Genomic DNA, 20,227 nt, shown 5'->3' on the forward strand with positions numbered 1-20,227 from the left:
AATGGGATACAGTGTGGCTGCCAGTGGACGGCATTGAACTCTTCAAGAGAGATCCCATAACTGGGGAACCTATGATTCCTCAGGGTTCCCCATGGCCGATGCACCCGGATGGACTCAAAGACCAGGAAAGTATAGTGGCCGGGATTAGACAGCATATTGCCTTCTGGAAGAGGGGGTTGGTGTTTGGTGGAGAATCCTATTTTCAGAGGTGCAAGCCTTTGCTCGAATACTGGGAGAAGATTATATCTGCTATCCAAAATGGGCCGGTTGTATATGAAGAATTGGAAGAGTCCTTTTGGCCAGAACCCAGAGCACCAGATAGTAGCGGAACAATGTCCTCTGGAAATGCAGTGACAGATAACGATGTTGAGGATCACTATTGTGGGCCGAGGAACAAGAAGCCGGATTCAGCATTCAATCCAGTACAGGTCTGCAAAGGAATGGTCGTGCTTGTCAGACCCAGTAATAAAAAACAAATGATATGGGTGGGGCGCTGCATCACTGATGCAGAGGAGGACGCGGAAACTAACTCCTTCAATGTAACTGTGGAGTGGTTCAAGCCAAGTTCCGGATATACGAAGGATTGCCTAGAAAAGAGATGGGTGCTGAATCCAAGGGATCCCAGCATGAGCATATCGGTGGATAATGTTGTGCATGGTTGGATGCGGAAGCAGAGTGCCACCATCACCTTGCCAGACCATGCAAGAGATGCAGCAAGAGCATTCATAACTCGGGTTCAAGGTGAGATTCATTAATATTCCTTTACAAAGTTTCTAATGTATTTTATTTCAAGGTGAACAATCCGAATCTGAATCAGAGGAGGCTTGATATAGTGTGTGAGGTAAAACAAAGATGATGTGACATATGCATTTACCAATCACACGTGCATAAATCTAATAATATGGCGTGTGGCCCATATTAATGGCACATAAACCCATATTGTGGGCTTACGTGCTTTATGTACCATCATTCCCTTGCAGCGTGTGTGTTGGTTTCCTTTTATAACACAACGAACTCCATATTTTAGGGTGAAGAGCGTTCTCATGGCAAGCACAAAATCTGTAAGTGAGGCAGAAAAGGAGACGGAGAAGGAGATAGGTGAAGATGTAGAATATATAAGTCTTCCAAACTCCCCGTACTATACTCCAGGTGATCATTTTTCTGAACAAACGGCAACATTAACAACTATCGAGAACGCCCCAGTAACGTCAGAGACAACAATCCAAAGCAAAACAACTGACCCGGAGAAGGATGATAGTACCGCTGAGAGTACCAAAAAGGAGGTGTCCACTAGCGCTTAGGCTTATAATGGCGTGTGCCCTCATGCCATTTACTTGATCACCAAATACCTTTTTCCCTTTGCACTAGTATATCTTAATACCGGTCTGAGAAATAGAATGGCATGTGCCCTCAGGCCTTTTACTAAATCACCTTTGAAAGAAATGCAAGCCTCTATGTCGTAAAAAAAAGGTACTAGAGAAATTCCTTAATAATATGAATGTTATTTAGTTTCATGAAAATACACTAAGGGTCAAATGAGTTAAATGACTTCTCCAGACTAGCAATGCCTCTTGCTACACCTTCACAATTAGATTCGTTAGAAAAAGATAACATTGAATAATATCTAAATGTTCTCACCATTAAGTTATATGTCTGGCTAATAGGAATGATGTTCATCTTGGAAAGCTCACCACACGCTCAATGAACAAACAAATAGTGTGTGCGCGCATGCCATCGCTCTTCTTTAGCTTCAGATTCGGCTTGTTCACCTTGACAATGAGATTTATTATACAACTAGATGGACTCAGTCTGGACATAAGGTCACTGCGCTAGTCACCATGCCTCAAATATGTCTAGCCCCTGGACAAAAAACATATAATTTCACGTCATTTTCAAATACTTGAAAATTTGTACCTAGTCCCATTTTACTGAATAAATCCCACTTTAACGAAATAGATCTTATTGGCAAAGGGTACTTGTTCTTCTTTGTATATTTGTTGAGCAACCGGTAGTCTATGCACATGCGCATAGATCCATCTTTCTTTTTCACAAATAGCACCGGTGCCCCATACGGCGACTTGCTCAACCTAACATACCCTTTATCCACCAACTCTTCTAGTTGGTGCTTGAGCTCCACAAGTTCTTTTTCGTTCAAACAATAAGGGGGACGAACCACTGCCTCAGCACCCTCGACCAGCTCAATCTTATGTTCTATCGGTCGTGCGGGGGGCAACCCCGCCGGTAGCTCCTTCGACATGGTATCTCGGAATTGGTCCAACACCCGCTGGATCACTAAAGGTACTTCTTCCATTCCTGTCTTTTTGTCACTTCTCACCGAGAGTAAGCACAAAAATGTCGCCTTGGTCCCTTTAGTGAGTTGTCCTCTCGTGGACACCAGGTTTAAGCACGAATCTTTGGCTTTGCATTGCCCTACCTTTAGATCCTGGGCCTCCACCCTGGATCTTCTTCTTTGGGCATTCGTCAGTACCACAAGGTTCCTACCTTGTCCATGTAGGGCTACCACAAACTGATTGAACTAATCCATCCCGAAGATCACGTCAAATCCTGCCATGTCCAACACGGTGAAGTCTATGTCTACTTTCCAAGTCCCTACTTCGACTTTTGCTTGTCGAAGTACCTCATCGGTGCTTTGGCTACCTTGAACAAACTCTATAGTCCTTGGTTCGCCCAACCACTGCACCGTTAGTCTGGCTTGCCAGACTATGTCTGCAGCCACAAAATTATCTGAAGCACCCGTGTCAATAAGGATCTTAACAAAGCTACCCCCGAGCTTCCCTCAGAGGGCTAGTAGATGTCGCGAACGACTCTCTACCAAAGTTGCTCGTGTAATGAGTAACTTTGAGCTAGGGACTGGATCACATACCTCAGTTTGGACTTCACTCGACTTAATGGCCATATTGGCTCTGGCCTTCTTCAGGTAGGGACATTCCCTCGAAAAGTGTCCCGCTTCACTGCAGTTGTAGCATACGTTATTTCCCACGCTACTAAACGACTTGACCTTCTTATCCGTGGGTTTGTCTGTTTTTGCTTGACTCCCCACATACTTGCTCGCTGGCCGCCGGATTTGCCCTTCCGAAACCCCAAGGACTCATGCTTAGAGAAACTCTTCTTGAATTTCCCTTTGCTATATGTTCCCCTTGGTTTGGCCCCTTTGCTAAACGTGGATCCCGACTCCATCGCATTCCCCTTTCGCAGATTATCGTTGAAATGCACCTTGATGGCCGCATCCAACGCTTCCTTGTAGTTGGTCGGGTTCCAGCGCATCACCTCACTGCGAGCCCAGGTTTGCAAACCTGATATGAAGGCATGGAACGCATCCATATCCCCCATGTCCGTGACAAGTATCCTCTTTGCCATAAACCCATTCACATATTCCTGGATGGTTCCAGTCTGCTTCAGCCTACTCAGCTCATCTCTCAGATGCAGAGTGGCATTTGGAGGAACGTATGTTGCGCAGATCCTCGCCTTCATCATGTCCCAAGTGGCCACCGGTCCTTCGTTAGCCTCCGTCGTTCTCCACCAAGACTTGGCATTATCTGCCAAGTATGGTTTTGCACATGGGACCTTCTCTGAGCTCGGTAATCGCAACGCTCAGAAATAGTCCTCCATATCGTAAAACCAATCCTCCACCACCTTATAGTCATTCACTCCCTTGAAGACTGGTGGGGGCTTTGGTTTGTACTTGGGAACTGCCTGAGGGACTGATTCTACTTCGGTCTGTTCAACCTTGTTTGGTTCTGCCTCAGTCCCTGCCGAAGGGTTCGCACCTTCTGCACTGCTAGCATTCGCAGTCTTTCTCTTTTTCTTCCGCTTCTCGTCACGCTTTAGCTTGCGTACGAGAGTCTCCAGCAGGGCATTGGTCTGTGCCAACTGTCCTTTTAGCACGTCCAATCGAGCCTTGGACGACCGAACCTCGCCACCGGACTCCTGTTTAGAAGTTTCCTCACTAGAGTCCTCCTCATGCAAGGATTCCTCATCCATAGCCTCTCGTTCAACCAGAGGCTCCAGCTCTGGAAGAGGTTCCGTCTCCGCCTTAGTTCGCTTCCGTCCTGCCTTTGCCATCTCCCAGCAACCCGCCTCTATCCTTCGCTAGAACTGAGGAAAAGGCTCCGATACCAAATTGTAAGCCACAAATTTTTCCTTTCCAATTTGCCAGCTTACCTTGTCTATCCGTCCAACACTGCCTTGGCTTTTGCTAAGTTCCCTTACCAAGGTTCCCGCCTATGGTACCAGCTCCTACTTAGTTTCAGCTACTCACTGCACAAGCAACGGAGTGTTAACCATCCATCAACAGATTCCCAAATCTCTCCCAATCCCCCTCCCCGGGTTAGACTAGACTTAAGGTTCGGCTACACTCCCCACAAACACAAGCAGCCAAGCACACCAAGCTTCTAGGTTCCTAACATCCCTTGGTACCACAAGACTTGATCATGGGACCCTCTAAATCCCAAGTCTCGGATGCAACCCTTGCTTCAGGACGCCAGGGCAAAACACCGTGGCCTAACGGCCCGGTATGGGTACCTCTAACCCCCCACTTCCATCCCAAAGGGAAGGTCCAAGCCCCTAGGAAGGGCGAGGACCAATGAGCCGCATGGTACTCAAGTGGGGCACCACTCCACATGAGCCGGGAGCACCGCAGTCGGTTTCCCTTTCGGGAGTGGGAGCTGCTCTTGAGCACTTCCTGGGATGGCCCCTCCGGCACCAACCAAGTCCATGCTCACTCCCACCCAAGGCCCCTTGGTCCCAGTCCCAACCTCAAGTCAGTTTGGAAGCCCCACTGGAGAGTTCCTTCAAAATTGGTTCCTGGACCTCACTATCCCTACTATACTTTTGGAACCCCTTGTAGGCCCCTCCCCCCCCCCCCCCCCCCGGGAGACGCACGCTTTGGGCTTTCACCCCTTGACCCGTATTAGTACTCAGACTTAGTCTCTGGCTCAATCTCTGGCTCGATCTCGGACTCGATCTCAGATCCGACTTTAGATTCGGTCTTGGACTTGATCTCGGACTCGATCTTGGACCCGATCTCGGACCCGACCTCAGACTCGACCTCGGACTCGGTCTCGGACTCGATTTCGGATCTCAAACTCCGTCTCAAACTCAGTTTCAAACTCGGTCTCGAACTTGGTCTCCGAGTCGGTCTTGGACTCAATTCCGGACTCTATCTCGAACTCGGTCTTAGAGTCGGTCTTGGACTCGATCTTAGACTTGGTTCCATCCGATGAACTCTTTATCATTTTGGTCATGCTTTCGGGGCTCCTTTAGCCTACGACACCTCGGTGAGTTGGTTCCTTACAATACTTTGTGGTTTGCTTTGGATTGGTCTCTTGGGTTTGATACATCAATAGGATGTTGCTAACACTTGCTTGAGCAACTCTGGTTCCTTGGTATTGTTGACCGGGATCTATTCAGATTGAATAGTGTGATAGTTGGCATGTATGAGTGTTTTTTGGTCCTACTGCATTCATTCTATTCTGTTGATTATTACTTGAGTTAGTTCTGATAGATTTGAATGTTATTTCTTTCAGATGATACATTCGCGAGCATTTTGCTTGCCAATCGATAATACTTTGTGTTCTTTGAGTTATCATTGATCAGTTGTTTGGCATACTGTCTGCCATCTTCGGTAGTTAAGTTTCATCATTGAGTTTCCTTGATGATATCCTTGCTATTGAATTGTGTTAGATGGTGCATTCTATGTTTTCCAAAAATGATGATCTTGGTGGTTCATATATTATAATACTAGTTTATCGAATGATAACTTACTAGAAATACTTTTGTGTTCTAATCTAAGTTATATTCACTGATAATTACAACTCTAAGATATCATTGTTTATGACTTTGATATTGTCCATTTATTAATCTTTGAATTTGGGCCAGTATAGGCAGATTAGCTTCGGCACTTTGTGTGCATGCTAAAATCTCTAGTCACGGGGTAGTTACTGTCGACTGGTCACATCACTTGCCTCTCTGTCGATGTTCCTTATTCTGTTCAAAGGGCGTGACCGTGTAAACAACTCTGTCTGTTTACAGTAAACCTTACCGACGGGTTTGGTTTCTTTGCTCAGGAGGGTTGGGGCCTCTAGCTTCTCTCTCTATGTCCCTCCCGGCAAAGGCATATCACACTTTTGTAAACTGGGTGACACCCAGAGCAGCAAGGGTGGCTGACTCCATTGTCGGTGACGGCCAAAAGGTGTCTGAGTTGGTAACGCATTCGTGTTAGACATAGAGGTTGCCTCCTAACTCATTTAAGTTGGTGCATTTCTCACAGTGTGAGTACCGTGAACTTTTTCTGGAGTTGTTTCTTTGGCGGTATTCTAAACTCGAGTATGTATCAACGAGGACGTCGATCTTCCCTTAGAGGGGAAAGTGTCGAGAATGTGACTTCAGGTATCGAAAGTTACTTGTCAGCCAGTCCTTACAGACACTCTTTCCTTACTGCCACAATGGTAAGAGGTCGATATTGCTAGACCTTTTATTAATCCCTTTTTTTCAAGTGTTAGTAAACTGGACTTTGCATCTGCACTTGGCCAAACGAACATAAGGAAGGAATTCTTAAGTGTCTATTTAGCCAAGCATACTTAGCCCAACTTGTTAGTTCTCTTTTGCTCTATCTTGCACTGGCTTGACAAAAACCCTCGTGTATTGAGACTAGTCCCTCAATATTGCTACATGATAGCTTACCGTGTTTGCCAAACACCCTCGTTATCATGCCCTTTGTGTTATTTCGGTCTCATTTCGGTCCCAAATGCTATTTATGGAAAGTGTCCAGATTTGCTCATTTGGCATATCTACGGAATGTAGAGATTGTCTTGAACACAATGGTGTTCGTCCTATGTCCAAATTCGCAATATAACGCCATTCCATATTTAGTAAGTTTTAAGCTTGCTCCCAGAGACTAACTCTTGATACTAAGGGAGGCTTGGGGTGAAAGCCCAAAGCGTGTGTAAGGGGGGGGGGGGGGGAGACTATCGAGGGTTCCAAATGTATAGTAGAGATAGTGGGTAGGTTAAGCATGGTTGACCAACCTGAAGCATAGTTTAGCTCCCGCTTGCGTGTTTATCCTTGTTCTACATCTGCCTTGGGTCTAAGCCTAAGTTCCATTCCATACTAGCTGGTGGAGCACCCATATCCTTGCGTTAGGCCACCGGTATGCCGAAATAGTGCCAAACTCTGTTTGGCTCCGTTTTGCGTGCTGGTCTTGGCATTGGGATGCTAGTTGCTCTAGGACTGTTCCAAGTTGCTCCGAGCTTCTATCCCTTCACTCCTTGGGTTGTATGCTCGGGAGTTGCTCTGTGGTCCGGTTTTGTCACTCCTTGGCTCCATGCTTAAGAGTTTAGCACCATTCCTTCGTTCAATGGCCTATGGCCCTTAACCTTAGTTCCACACCACTGTCCTTTGGACACGTGGCATATGACATGTGGCCTGTGTCACGTGGCATAAAGAGGGTTTAGGTTCCGCTTCATAGTGTTATCCTATGGTAAATCACCATAGGATAAAGGGTCAAAACCACGTGCACTACAGGAATGAAGTTTGTTTGATGTAAAAAACATAATCAACTACTTTAGAATTCTTTCTTTCTGAGCAAGTTTTTATTTGGATTTTTAGAGACCACATTTTTCAGCTACGTGTCATAATGTTTCTAGGCATATATAAGTAGGAAAATTGAGCACCTGTAACTTTTTTCTTTGACTCCAACTTGAGGAAGAGTTTGGACTATCACCACCATAGTAAAACATTGAAATTAAGATTAAATTTATAAATTAAATAAGGAGAAAAGAAAGAAGTAGGGTAGCTAAACCAACTAAATCTAAACAACTAAGTTTTGAGAATGATAAAATTTTGAAACTACCTTTGATTGCACAAATTTCAATGTTGAAGCTTTAAAATCACCCAACTTCAAAGGCTTACAAGATTATTAGGTTCTAGAAGATTGAGTTTATGATATGGAAAATTATTATAGTAGACATTGATGATCATATAAAAGTTGCATACATGTAATTTTTTCTCATCAATCATACTAAGACTTACTGGTGCTAGGTGTGATATAAAAGCTATACACACCGTAATAACTAAATATTTAGCTAAGTTGTTAGGATTGAGAGTTGAGCAAATATCACCTACACATTTTTAGTTTATAGAAAATAGACAAGTTGCAAAGAAATTTGTAAATAATATACCAATAAAGATATCCGAATAGAAAGACTTAGTAATGTTGAAGATACTAAAATTTTAGATGATGTTTGGTATCTTCAACAAATATATCCAAGGGATATATAATGTTGGATAGAGTTGCATTACATTAAGGTAAAATTTCTAATTGCAAAAGTGCTCCTTGAAGGATTGAGATACTAGATTTCTATCTATAAGAGTATCTCAAAGAACATCTAAGAATAGATGTTGAACTTTTTGGGTTTAAGTGATGGAAGAGAAAGTGATAGTGATTAAGTTAAAATAGGTAATAGTGTTGATTTAGTATCAAGGGAAATCATTGAATTATTAAGGAATTAGAATATCTTCTCAACAAATTACTATTAAAGTAAATATAGTGTAAAATTTACCATCTTACCTCTTAGTTGTGAAGTTGATCATCAAATTGAGTTTCCTTTGGGTTCTAAGCCACCAATAAAGGTTCCATATCATTTGAATATCAAGAAAAAGACTGAACCTAAGAAGCAACTCATAAAACTTCTTGACAAATATCATAGTAAGTCACCTTATAGGGATGGTACTATAAGGATGTACATTGATTACAAGCTCTTAGACTAAAAGTATAGTGAAAATTGTACTAAACTTCATTTAACAATGTAGGAGTTAAATATGAGGAGTTAGTGCTTATAAAGGATTTGAGAGTGTACCAAACTCTAATGCAATAGGTTTAAAATTTTGGCTCTAAATTCAAATGTATAATTTACAACAGTTATTAGTGTGGGCTTTGGTGGTTTGAAGAAGGAGTTTATATTTTTAGGAAGGCCTCATAAATTTAGTTTCATCATTTTTTACTCTACATGCTTTAAGAGACCACTTGCAAAAAGGTGACCACTCTAGAAGATTAGAGCTTAATAAGTATGATTGCTTATTTTGATAATGGAGAGGTCTATTTGAATAACTCTTTTTCTTGAAAAAAATTATAAGCCTCTTGTAGTGCACATAGTTTTCACCTATTATCCTATGGTAATTTACTATAGGATAACCATGGAGCAGAATATAGCCCTTAAACATGTGTGCAAAGGGCAATAGAGTGAAACTAAGTTTTAAAGCCTTAAGTTATTAAATTAAGGGAAAGACTTAATTATAAACTCAAATGTTTAGCGAATGAAGGAATTTGAGCATAAAGCAACTCTTAAGCATATAGCCAAAATCGAAGAAGTAAGAGCATGAAATGATATTAAAATAATCCTAGAGTATCTAGCATCCTAATGCTAAGACCAAAATGCAAAATGGAGCCAAATGAAATTTGACATTATTTTAGTATACCAATGACCTAACATAAGGATATAAATACTTCATTAGGTAGCATAATATAGAGTTTTGGGTTAAATCTAAGCCAAATGTAAAAAAAGACAAACATGTTGAATTTAATCTTCTGGGAGGTCATCTAGTCTAATATTATTTAAATTAAGGACACTTAACCCAAATATCCTAAAACCCTTAACTGATTAGAAAAAAAAAAGCACTTTTATTCATAGGCTCTTTCCTTTTATATTTAAACCCTTATAGACCGTTGTTCCCTTTTGGTTGCTTATACATACTTAACAAAGAGTTAAACTATATTCTAAATTAAACCTTCCCACTATCCCTACTATATATTTGGAACCCCTTAAATGCCTTTATATGAAAGCATGCTTTTAGCTTTCATCCTAGTCTTAGGAATTAGTCTTTAGAGTAATCACAAAAATTTACTTAATATAAAATGGTGTTAGATTGTGAATTTAGACAATTCTATAGATATGCTCAACTAGTAATTTAGATACTTTTCTATAAATAGCTTATAGGAAGTAACATATGTAGCATGATAGTAAGAGTGTATTGGTAAGCTATCATATAATGAATATTAATTCAACATTAGTAAGTGCAAGTAGTTTTTTTATCCCAGACCAAGTATGCTCAGCAAGAAACAAATGCTTACTTTATACTTATCTAGCATAAATATATAGATGATAATCAATTTCTCAACTAATTTGGGTGGAAACTAATAAAGGGAACAGATAGTACCAGGCTCGTTAATAGATAAATTTTGATATCTACAATCACATTTAAAATACCTCTACTCAAAGAACCAAATCAATAGAAACACATTAGAATATAATTGTCTTGTAGAAGTGATAATAATTCGAAAGCCTTTCCTGGCTGGCACGAAAGGTAATTAGAGCTATGCATAAATCTGATCCTCGTCTGAGGAAACAAAATAAGAACAGCAAAATAATATCATCATTTCTCACTGTTGGCTATGTCAAGAAAGTGGGAAGGAAACTCTCACCAGTGGGAGAATATCTTTGGGATCTTTTAGAAATGGCTGCACTAGAATCACTCTCTAATGTACATTCTTAATGTGCAAAAACCCATTATCCACACAGTGGAATCGTTTGCCTTTCACACATGCAAAGCCACTATTACACAGAATTACATTAGTACCTTTACTTTTAATGTTACCTACCCCACTGACTATGACTGGAGAATCAGTTTTATGCTCAGCTAAGCAAACTTAGAGTTAGGCTATGGGATGACGAGTAGATATTCTTCTATAATCGTTTCTTTCTGCCAGTCTCTGCTGATATGGCCCAACTACTCCCAAAAGCACGAAGAAAACCATCAGCAAGGCTTGGTGATCAAACACAACGCAAACCAACAATACGCTACAAACTCCGTCACTGCATTTCTCTTCAAAGAAGTTGCTCGACTTGCAAATATACAAACTCCGGTAACCTTGAGCTTCGTAGAGCCATTCTTTTCAGTCATTGTTTTGCTACTGCGCAATGTCATGGGGTGTGGCTTAACAATTGGTCCCATACTAGCGTCAGGACGGTAGATTGTGGAATGCCTCAGCTTTCAATGCACAAATATGGTATGTACCACTCATTTTCGCTTCTCATCGTTGGCTTTTACTAGCATTCGCAAAATGTGTGGAACACAAGATATCGACACCAATGGTCTATAAAATGCCCATTAATCAACAGCTTTCCACGGATACATAGAGTCCCCGGGTGTACAAAATTTCGGCCATAGTAGCAGTGACGAAAAGAATGATAGCAGCAAATTCACAGCCTTTTTACGTGAAGATGGTGATCACGTCTCTCCTGTAGCCACGGACCATTAGCAGCCTGGGAATGCCATCGACGAGGAGGTCCATGTACTCCATGTAGCAATATGAGGGATGCTTGGGAGGTGGCGGCGGCAAGCTGACCAGCACCACGGCCGCCATTCTCGAGTATCTCATGATGATTGAGTTGAGCTTGAGGCTGGTGTAGAGGAACTTGTTAACTTGCTGCTCGTTGTAAGAGTGCTGGACCTCGTCCTCGATCGACGCAGCTTTCTTCTTGAGCTCGGCAGACCTGTGAGCAATCCTCTTCCTGGCCTTGGAGAAGGCCTCCATTGCGTCCTCCCGTCCAGTGTCCACGCCACGGTCCTCCTGGTGAGCCTCCCACGACTTCATCGTCACCACAATCACCTCGGCTTGCATGCGCAGGTCATACAAGAACTTCTTCACGTCGGCCTTGAGCTCCTCCGCCTCGGTGTCCTCCTCCGAGATGCAAAAGACTTGAATCTTACAGCTCTCGAAGCTGTCCTTTGCTCGGAGGAGCTGGGAGAGGAGCAGCATGAGGCCACCGTCGCGGACGATCCAGTAGAGGTCGATGGTTCCATACTGCTTCTGGTATTCGCCCGGCCACTCGTCCAGCCCCTTGACGATCACCACGGCCTTGTTTGCGATGGAGCAGTCGTTGATAATGCTTACGAAAACATCGGAGACGCGGCCATGCTGTTCGTCCCTCCAGATCTCAGGATATCTCATGCAGACGATGTTTGGCTTGAGGTTGCCAAGTCCCATAGTCTGTACAATACCCCGGAACCCCTCGCAGACATCCTTCGCAATGATCACCTCGGCCACCCCTTCGCAGTTCTTGTAGTCGATGTAAGTTCCAAGTAATCGACACGCCTGACGTGCCTCGTCTACCTTATCTATATACTCTCCCTCCGAAATGGAAACGAATATGGACATACCGCGGCCCTTCTTCTTCATGCAGTTGGCAAAGTCGGCGAGTTTGGGATGGCATGGAACGTCTTGTGGCAAAATCCCCCAAGGCTTGCAAAATATAAGTGGAATGGGATACCAGTTTTTCGGGTGGACGTTGTTTGCTGCAGAAGTAACAATATTTTAAAGAGTTTGAAGATAGAAAAAAGCTTACCTCCTAAGGAACGAAGACTTCTTAAAGCAAGCTGAAAGTAAGCACTTTTAAAACCATCACCCCAGTCTCCTGCTTTGCCTTTCAAGCTAACGTAATAATATATGAGACTTGCCAACGCGAGTGATACAGTTGTGAAAATCCAGGATATTAAAAACATTATAACTGTAATCAAGATAAACACTGTTACAGGTAACTTCAGTAATTGGTAAAAGTATGTACCTATGCACAATAGAGCACCCAGGAGCGAAAAGCTCCAGTGATGAAATTTCCACCGAGGACGCCAGCTTGGAGCATCAAGTAAGTCGAGCAAAAGACAGGAAAGATTAACTCCCGCATAGCACAAGAGAAAGAACATGGTAATAACGGGAGAGATGAGGTCGAGATCACCAATGATGACGCAGCTTGAACATATGAACATGGTGAAAAGCGTTGCCAAATGAGGCTCGACCCCGTCTGGTGCCTTGAAATATTTCAAAACTGGGAGTATGTCGTCATTTGCAATAGCAGCTAGCAGCCTTGGCGCACCGGTTAAACTTTGAAGAGCTGCGCCAAGTGTCGAAAGGATAATGCCAACTTGAACGACTGCGGGAACAGGCCAAGCTAATGTCGCGGTCAGCAATCTAGATAACCAAAAAAAAAAAAAAAAGAATTTGTTGGCCATACAAACATACAAATAGAGTTTTCTCAATGCATACCGATTTGTTAAGAGTTCTTCACGGTTTGCCACAGAGCCAAACATGATGGCTGAAATTAAATAAAGACATGTCGTGGAGGCAATGGCTAGCAAAGTTCCCACCGGTATAGAACGCTGTGTATCTCTCAGAGATGCAGAGCGATTGGAGCCAGCCATAATACCAGTAACTGCCGGGAAGAAAAGCCCCAGTAGGTCCCTGAAAAACAAAGAAGTCACGCAAAAGATAACGGCGTCCGACAAACAGAAACTAAAAGCATGCGATATAGAATTTGACGAAATAGAAAGAAAACGATTCATGCATTCCCTAGCAAACCAGATGAAAAACGCGACGACACATACTCAAAATTCCAGTATATGATACCATCTGGCGCAGGAATTCCAGCTCTGTTGGTACGCTGGTACTCGGGACCCCAGTTAGCATGGAGTGTTCTCCATCTGAGGCCCGTCACTCCCGCTGGACATCACAGATATTAGAACGGCTCAATAAACATTTGATTGCTTACATGGATCACCACGTCGAGGAGCAGCAAAGATACCAATAAAGATGAGGAAAACGGATAATAAAACTGGAATAAGAAAAGCCGGGGCCACTCTGTTGATGATCTTCACACCTCCAAAGACGATAAGACATAAGATAATTGTCACAATTACTCCATACACTTGAAGGTCATGCAAACTGGGACTTTTTAATATCTCAGGACTCGAGCCTGCTGCAGCTGGTGCTAGTTGTGTCACGCTTTCTGCACATGAAAAAATCAAGCAAGTTAAAAACACGCAAAAGAATAGAAAGGGAATTCTTGAGATTTACTAGCCTTGAAATATGCCGGCCCCAGGAAGAGCATCCAGAAAAGTTTCTACTGCACCTAAAATATACCTAAGAAGTGTCCAGTTATGATCGAACAATCAAGGACAGGGGAACACTTACAGTGATCCAGCAACCGCATTTCCAAGGAAAAAGCAAAGCCCAATACTAATACCGACTTCCGGACCAAGAGCTCGACCAATCAGATAATACGGTCCGCCACCCTATAAAGCAGTGCTTAACCAAAAGAAAAACTGTCGCAACGCAAAATTTCGAACCTTCATCGCGCCATTGGTGGCTATGGCGCTCAGCGAGATCCCAGTCAAGAATGTGCATAAGCAGCACAAAGAGACGAGCACCAAACTCTGTCCAATTCCAGCAAGGCCTACAATCCTGGATATCGTCACTGAATAGCATCACCAAATCTTAATACAACTCGGAGAAAACTTACCACGAAAAACGGATGTAGAAAATAATTCCTAGAATGTTTTGAAGACAAGGTACAAAGACTCCCATGAGTGTTCCAAGCTTTGCACCGCGAGGCTGAAAATTAATTTTTTTCAAGACAAGAACATGAGCGAACAGTGGATTTCGACGTACCCGAGGACGGCCAAGCGTGATAGCAATCTCTTCTCCAGCCCTGGGACTAAAAGCTTGTGGTGGCTGCTGGCCTCCCATACTGAGGTAAGACACTTGAGTTCTATAGGACATAGAAAAATTAGACGCCTTGCACATACCTTTTGAGCCCGACCACATCGACGAGCGAATCAATCTCGAAAAGCTCCAGCTTTGTTTCTCTCTCGGTTTGATCAAAAATCTCGTCAGTCGGAGACACCGGCCCATCATCTTGATCAAAGCGAGCATTTTGACTGGATCTGCCAGTATTGACCGGCCTGGTGGATGCGGATTGCGTGAATTCCAGAAAGTTTTCGCACAAGACTTACTTAATCCCCGCTGGTACTTCCAGATCCACGACATCGAGCTCGCCATTCGCTCGTGGCGATTCCCGCCGCCCGGTCGCATTGGCGTCGTCGGCGTCGCCGCCGCCCTTCTCCACTCCCATCGCCCCTGATCTAAACCCTCATTCGATCCCGGCCTGGAATGCGCCAATTTGGATCGAGATTACGCGTGAGCAGCTACCTGGATCGCCAGGGGCAGCAGCTGCGCCGCAAGATCCGACCGCGACAGCGACGCGACCGCGACACGGCGAGGTGCTCGTTCCTAGGGTTTAACAAACATCCCAGAGAAACATCCTAGGGCACGAACGGCACTGTACGGCCGGGTTGAATTTCAAAACCCGCGCGCCTAAAATGTTCTAAGGGCAGAGATCGCAAATGATTCTATTGCGAGATAGCGCATTGCCGAATTGGAGGCGTTAATCGCGTCATTCAAGCACGGCCTCTTGATCGTCGGAGATGAAGAAGTATAGCTTTTGGACACAATCGGGAAGAAAACGCGCTAGGGCAAGAGTCGAGGAGCGATCATCCAGATGATCACAAGCACCAACGGCGCTGTACGGCGTGACCCTTTCTCTTTGCAGAAACGCGCGCGCCTTTAAAACCATAAACGTGTGGGCATTGCTCTTCGCTAGGCTAAGATATGCGGTCTTCGCAGGGTAAAAGAGTGGCTCCTTTCATCTTGCTCGCCGCGATTTGCCTGGTTTTCCATGGAGTGGATCGCCTGTCGTCCCGGTTGCGATCAACGAGACTGGCCTTCTTCGTCCACAATCAGCAAGGGAATCCTCGCGCACACAAGCTTGCGGTATGCGCCGTTTCAGAAAAAAAAACATGATGGAATTCTCGTGTTCTTTCAGGATCCCCGGGTCGCAATTTGTCTTGTAGGTGGAGCCAGAGCCTTCGAGATCACTGGACCAAGCATAGTGGACCAAATCCTCCACGTCTACGGCAACAATTCGGATGTGTTCCTCCACGCGCCGCTGGACGAGAACACTTACAAGCTCTTCCTGCTGGGCAGGGGCGCTAGATCGAACAGAAATTCTTCGTCCTCGCGGTTGGCAGCAGCGCGGATCTTCGATCAAACACCCATGCCCGAGCTTGACTTTCGCAAGCAAGTCCTCACATCCGATGGGATTCAAGTAAGCTCTCGGTACTTTGTTTTTAGCTTTGGCCACCTTCTTTCCAAACTTTTCGTGACATCTCGCAGGGATTACTGCAATATTTCAATCTCGTCGAGGGCTGCTGGGATCTCATCACGAAACACGAACGTCGTCATGGTTTCCAGTACGATTGGATCATAAGAACAAGGCTGGATGGCTACTGGAGTGCCCCTATGCCGCCCATCTCCACCTTCGATGGCGCCCACTACACTATCCCATACGGCTCCCAATTCGGCGGCCTCAACGACAGGTTAGGCATCGGCACTCGCAACTCCAGCCGCATCGCTCTCCACCGCCTCCAATGCCTCGATCGCCTCCACGCAAACGGATTCCAGCGCCTAAATTCCGAGAGAGCATTCAAGGCGCAGCTCCAAATCACGCACACCAGCGTCCAGCTCAAGAAATTCCCCTTTTGCGTGGTGAGCGCGAAGAAGTACGATTGGCCACCCAGGGAATGGGGCGTGCCTGTGATGACCATGGCGAGCAAAGGACCTCTAAATGGAGCGAAGTGTCGTCCATGCCGGGCGAAGATCAGAGGAGAGGAAGCTCGTGCCATCACCGAGGCACTAAACAGGGGGTGGAGCTGGAGTGGACCTAACGAAGGGGTGGAGCTTTGCGATGCCACGGGGGACTGGGATGCTGACTGGGAGGCTGTCTATGACAACGTGGTTGGTCAGTGCAGTCAATTGGAGAGGTTGCGGGTGTCTCGCCTGGGGACGCTAGATGAGTGTGTGGAGAGATTGACCGAGTTTGAGAGAATGTGGGGTGAATGGGATGCTCCTTCTCCTGCTAGTATTTGTGAAAGGAAGTTTATGATTTGATCAAGCTTCTTTTTCTGGTGGAAGTGACTAAGATACGGAAAAATAGTATGATTAATGCTTTATTTCATAACCTTAGGATTTCATTACAAGTAACAAAAACAAGCAAATTGCATCATCACAATTGCATATAAGACATGGAACAAGACAATAATATGGAGGGCATATATCCACTGTTATTAAAGGATGTAAAACTCCATTTTTACAGAGCTTGCTTGCTAGCAAAATACTCAAGTTTCCATCTCTAGAACTTGTAACAAGAGTAAAAGTCATCAGAAAAAAACATTAAAATATATAGTGTTTAAATGGCAGTGCATAGAATATGGAAAAAGAATATAGAATCTCACTATCCTAATATTAGTATATGGCATCTTAGGTGTATACTTAATTATTTTGTAAAGGTTTATTCAATAGTAAATTAAACTTATAATTTATTTTCATATGTCATATGTAAAGTTTTATTTTTTGCTTTCAAAGTAACAAACAATACTGCTGATAATTTAGGAAAAAGGCCCCTTCCAACAACACAAATATAGAACAAAATATTTAGAGGATTTTGAAAAAAATGTTATTATTCCATCAACTTATTAGTTCTACCTTAAATTTTGACTAAATATGCAAGAGATTTATTGTACAAGGGTGTTCTCTTACACTCATATTACCATGTACTAAGTATGGAAAACAAAGCATTTATTTATTTGATATAAAATGAATTATGATTTATCTTTATTTGCTCGTAAAGGAAAAAAAATTAACATTGCTAAATACAAAAACTTATGATGTTTTTAAAGAAATAGCTATTTTATATTAGAAAAGGACATAAAAAAGATCAAGATAAAGTCTATAGCCAACTGTATTTACCAATGCTAGCCTTTTGTTTCTTTCCACTATATTACTATATAAGAGCTTGTCTGCTTGAAATTAATTCATTCAAGTCTTAAGAAATGGTGTTTTCTACTCATATTATCTGTGTTTTCTTGATGATTTTTACTGTTGTTGCAAGTTCTAGAGATGCAACCCCAAGTATTATTCCAGCAAACAAGCTCCCTGAGGGTGGTGGAGTTTTACATCCTTTAACAGTGGGTTGCCAATGCTCTCCATATTATTGTCCTGATCCATATGGTGTTTGCAATTGTGACGGGAATTGTGCTTGCTTTTGTTACTTTTAACAAATATTCAAAGAACTAAAGGATTAATCACAAAATAATACTAATTTTTCATTTACAAAAGCTGTATCAATATTTCTGCATTATTTGTCAATTTGTATTAGAGCATCCCATTCACCCTACATTCTCTCAAACTCAATCAATCCAAACACTCACAACCTTTCTAGTTGACTAGCCATGTCCCATGTTGACTGCCTCTTAGTCCCCATCTCCAGCCCAGAGCTTGTATCCTCTAATTTTCGCTGGGCATGGATTCTCTGCTCAAGTTGAAGATAAACTCTTCTGAATGCAACATGTGTCCACAACCAAGAGGGAATGGTGCATTAAATGTTGGATCCTAGCGGTTTCAAGACTAGTAGAAGTCATGCAGAAAGGTGCTCAATTAGGCAAAGGCTTGATGCTGTTGGAGCCAATAATTTGGTAGGCCTTGAGTTTGGGGCTAAGGGCTATAGCATATGAGACATAACATTCTTTTTCTTTTTCATAGTTTCCAGGATAAATTAAACTGCCTTCAGCTTCACTAGGCTACTATGTATCCAATGCCACAATCGAAACACTTCCCCAATTTAAGGTCCTCTATTCGTTTTGCCTTCTCCTGGGGTGTCATCTCTTTCCACATTGATTGTACAGCAGTGAAATAGTGTCTCTCATGTTAAAGTATAAGTAACAGACATAAACGCTATTGCAAAACTGGTATAATAATGGGGCCTTTCAGCATCTTTTTGGCACCCAATTGGAGATATATAAGTAATGGTAATTATAATAGTAATTTTCCATTATTGCAGTTGTTTCCCCTTTCTTGCTAAAATCATCTATTTCTTCCAATGTGTATATAGTGGTAAGTTTGTTGTAAAAAAGCAACTTTGATTATTTTACAGTAAATAACTTTATGAAATGGACTTATGAAGTTGTTGTTCTCTTCATATAATCAACTTCAAATTCTCCTAGAAAATGTATGTATCAAGCTTTTGCAATGGCATATTTGATCTTCATTGCACTCAGAGCATGTTCCCCACCAAAGGATTTGGAGAGCTACTAGAAGATCCACAGTGATGTTGAAGCTCTTTGTCACTAGTGAATGCCTTTGCAAAATGCCAGGGAATGGGGCGTGCCTGTGATGACCATGGTGAGCAAAGGACCTCTAAATGGAGCGAAGTGTCGTCCATGCCGGGCGAAGATCAGAGGAGAGGAAGGTCGCACCATCGCCGAGACGCTAAACAGGGGGTGGAGCTGGAGTGGACCCAACGAAGGGGTGGAGCTTTGTGATGCCACGGGGGACTGGGATGCTGACTGGGAGGCTGTCTATGACAACGTGGTTGGTCAGCGCGGTCAATTGGAGAGGTTGCGGGTGTGTCACCTGGGAACTCTAGACGAGTGTGTGGAGAGATTGACCGAGTTTGAGAGAATGTGGGGTGAATGGGATGCTCCTTCTCTTGCTAGTATTTGTGAAAGGAAGTTTATGATTTGATTAGAATGATATCTTATTTACAAGCTTCTTTTTCTGGTGGAAGTGACTAAGATACGGAAAAATAGTATGATTAATGCTTTATTTCATAACCTTAGGATTTCGTTACAAGTAACAAAAACAAGCAAATTGCATCATCACAATTGCATATAAGACATGGAACAAGACAATAATATGGAGGGCATATAGCCACTGTTATTAAAGGATGTAAAACTCCATTTTTACAGAGCTTGCTTGCTAGCAAAATGCTCAAGTTTCCATCTCTAGAACTTGTAGCAAGAGTAAAAATCATCAGAAAAAAACATTAAAATATATAGTGTTTAAATGGCTCTATGAGTGCATAGAATATGCAAAGAGAATATATAATTTCATTATGCTAATATTAGTATATGGCATCTTAGGTGTATACTTGGACCTCACAGCTTTAATTATTTTGTAAAAGGTTTATTTAATAGTAAATTAAGCTTATAATTTATTTTCATATGTCATATGTAAAGTTTTATTTTTTGCTTTCAAAGTAACAAATAATACTGCTGATAATTTGGGAAAAAGGCCGCTTCCAACAACACAAATATAGAACAAAATATTTAGAGGATTTTAAAAAAAAAATTATTATTCCATCAACTTATTAGTTCTACCTTAAATTTTTTGACTAAATGTGCAAGAGATTTATTGTACAAGGGTGTTCTCTTACACTCATATTACCATGTACTAAGTATGGAAAACAAAGCATTTATTTTATTT

The 20,227-nt window shown here is 42.7% G+C and overlaps 2 protein-coding genes across 3 annotated transcripts; one reads left to right on the top strand and one right to left on the bottom strand.

Moving 5' to 3' along the window:
• Positions 1–11,156: 11,156 nt before the first annotated feature.
• On the bottom strand, positions 11,157–15,156 carry LOC9639337 (cation-chloride cotransporter 1). 2 transcript variants are annotated; one of them, XM_024682496.1, is made up of 13 exons: positions 14,863–15,156; positions 14,656–14,811; positions 14,519–14,597; positions 14,370–14,461; positions 14,197–14,311; positions 14,042–14,142; positions 13,929–13,990; positions 13,620–13,856; positions 13,456–13,570; positions 13,118–13,312; positions 12,642–13,042; positions 12,423–12,584; positions 11,157–12,372 (listed from the first exon to the last, which is right to left on the bottom strand). In XM_024682496.1, exons 1-13 carry the CDS (start codon positions 14,979–14,981, stop codon positions 11,288–11,290), a joined length of 2,919 nt encoding a protein of 972 aa, XP_024538264.1. In that variant the 5' UTR covers positions 14,982–15,156; the 3' UTR covers positions 11,157–11,287. The 2 variants fall into 2 exon arrangements, with proteins under 2 accessions (XP_024538264.1, XP_024538263.1); XM_024682495.1 differs by having other exon boundaries at positions 14,370–14,597.
• A 361-nt stretch (positions 15,157–15,517) lies between these two features.
• On the top strand, positions 15,518–16,855 carry LOC9656132. The gene is made up of 3 exons (XM_024682374.1): positions 15,518–15,679; positions 15,732–16,013; positions 16,082–16,855. The coding sequence occupies exons 1-3, from the start codon at positions 15,518–15,520 to the stop codon at positions 16,853–16,855; spliced, it is 1,218 nt and encodes a 405-aa protein (XP_024538142.1).
• The last annotated feature ends 3,372 nt before the right edge of the window (positions 16,856–20,227 follow it).

This window comes from Selaginella moellendorffii, unplaced genomic scaffold (genome assembly GCF_000143415.4).
Source record: "Selaginella moellendorffii unplaced genomic scaffold, v1.0 SELMOscaffold_34, whole genome shotgun sequence".
NCBI classification, from domain to species: Eukaryota; Viridiplantae; Streptophyta; class Lycopodiopsida; order Selaginellales; family Selaginellaceae; genus Selaginella; species Selaginella moellendorffii.

Bases quoted from the DNA above. Each gene is read 5' to 3' on its own strand.
- LOC9639337 (XM_024682495.1), bottom strand. From the start codon at position 14,981: ATGGGAGTGGAGAAGGGCGGCGGCGACGCCGACGACGCCAATGCGACC. The intron at 13,991-14,041 runs GTAAGTGTTCCC...GACACTTCTTAG, and splicing joins AATGCGGTTGCTGGATCACT to GTATATTTTAGGTGCAGTAG. The intron at 13,571-13,619 runs GTAAGCAATCAA...TGTGATGTCCAG, and splicing joins TCCTCGACGTGGTGATCCAT to CGGGAGTGACGGGCCTCAGA.
- LOC9656132 (XM_024682374.1), top strand. From the start codon at position 15,518: ATGCGGTCTTCGCAGGGTAAAAGAGTGGCTCCTTTCATCTTGCTCGCC. The intron at 15,680-15,731 runs GTATGCGCCGTT...GTGTTCTTTCAG, and splicing joins CTCGCGCACACAAGCTTGCG to GATCCCCGGGTCGCAATTTG. The intron at 16,014-16,081 runs GTAAGCTCTCGG...GACATCTCGCAG, and splicing joins TCACATCCGATGGGATTCAA to GGATTACTGCAATATTTCAA.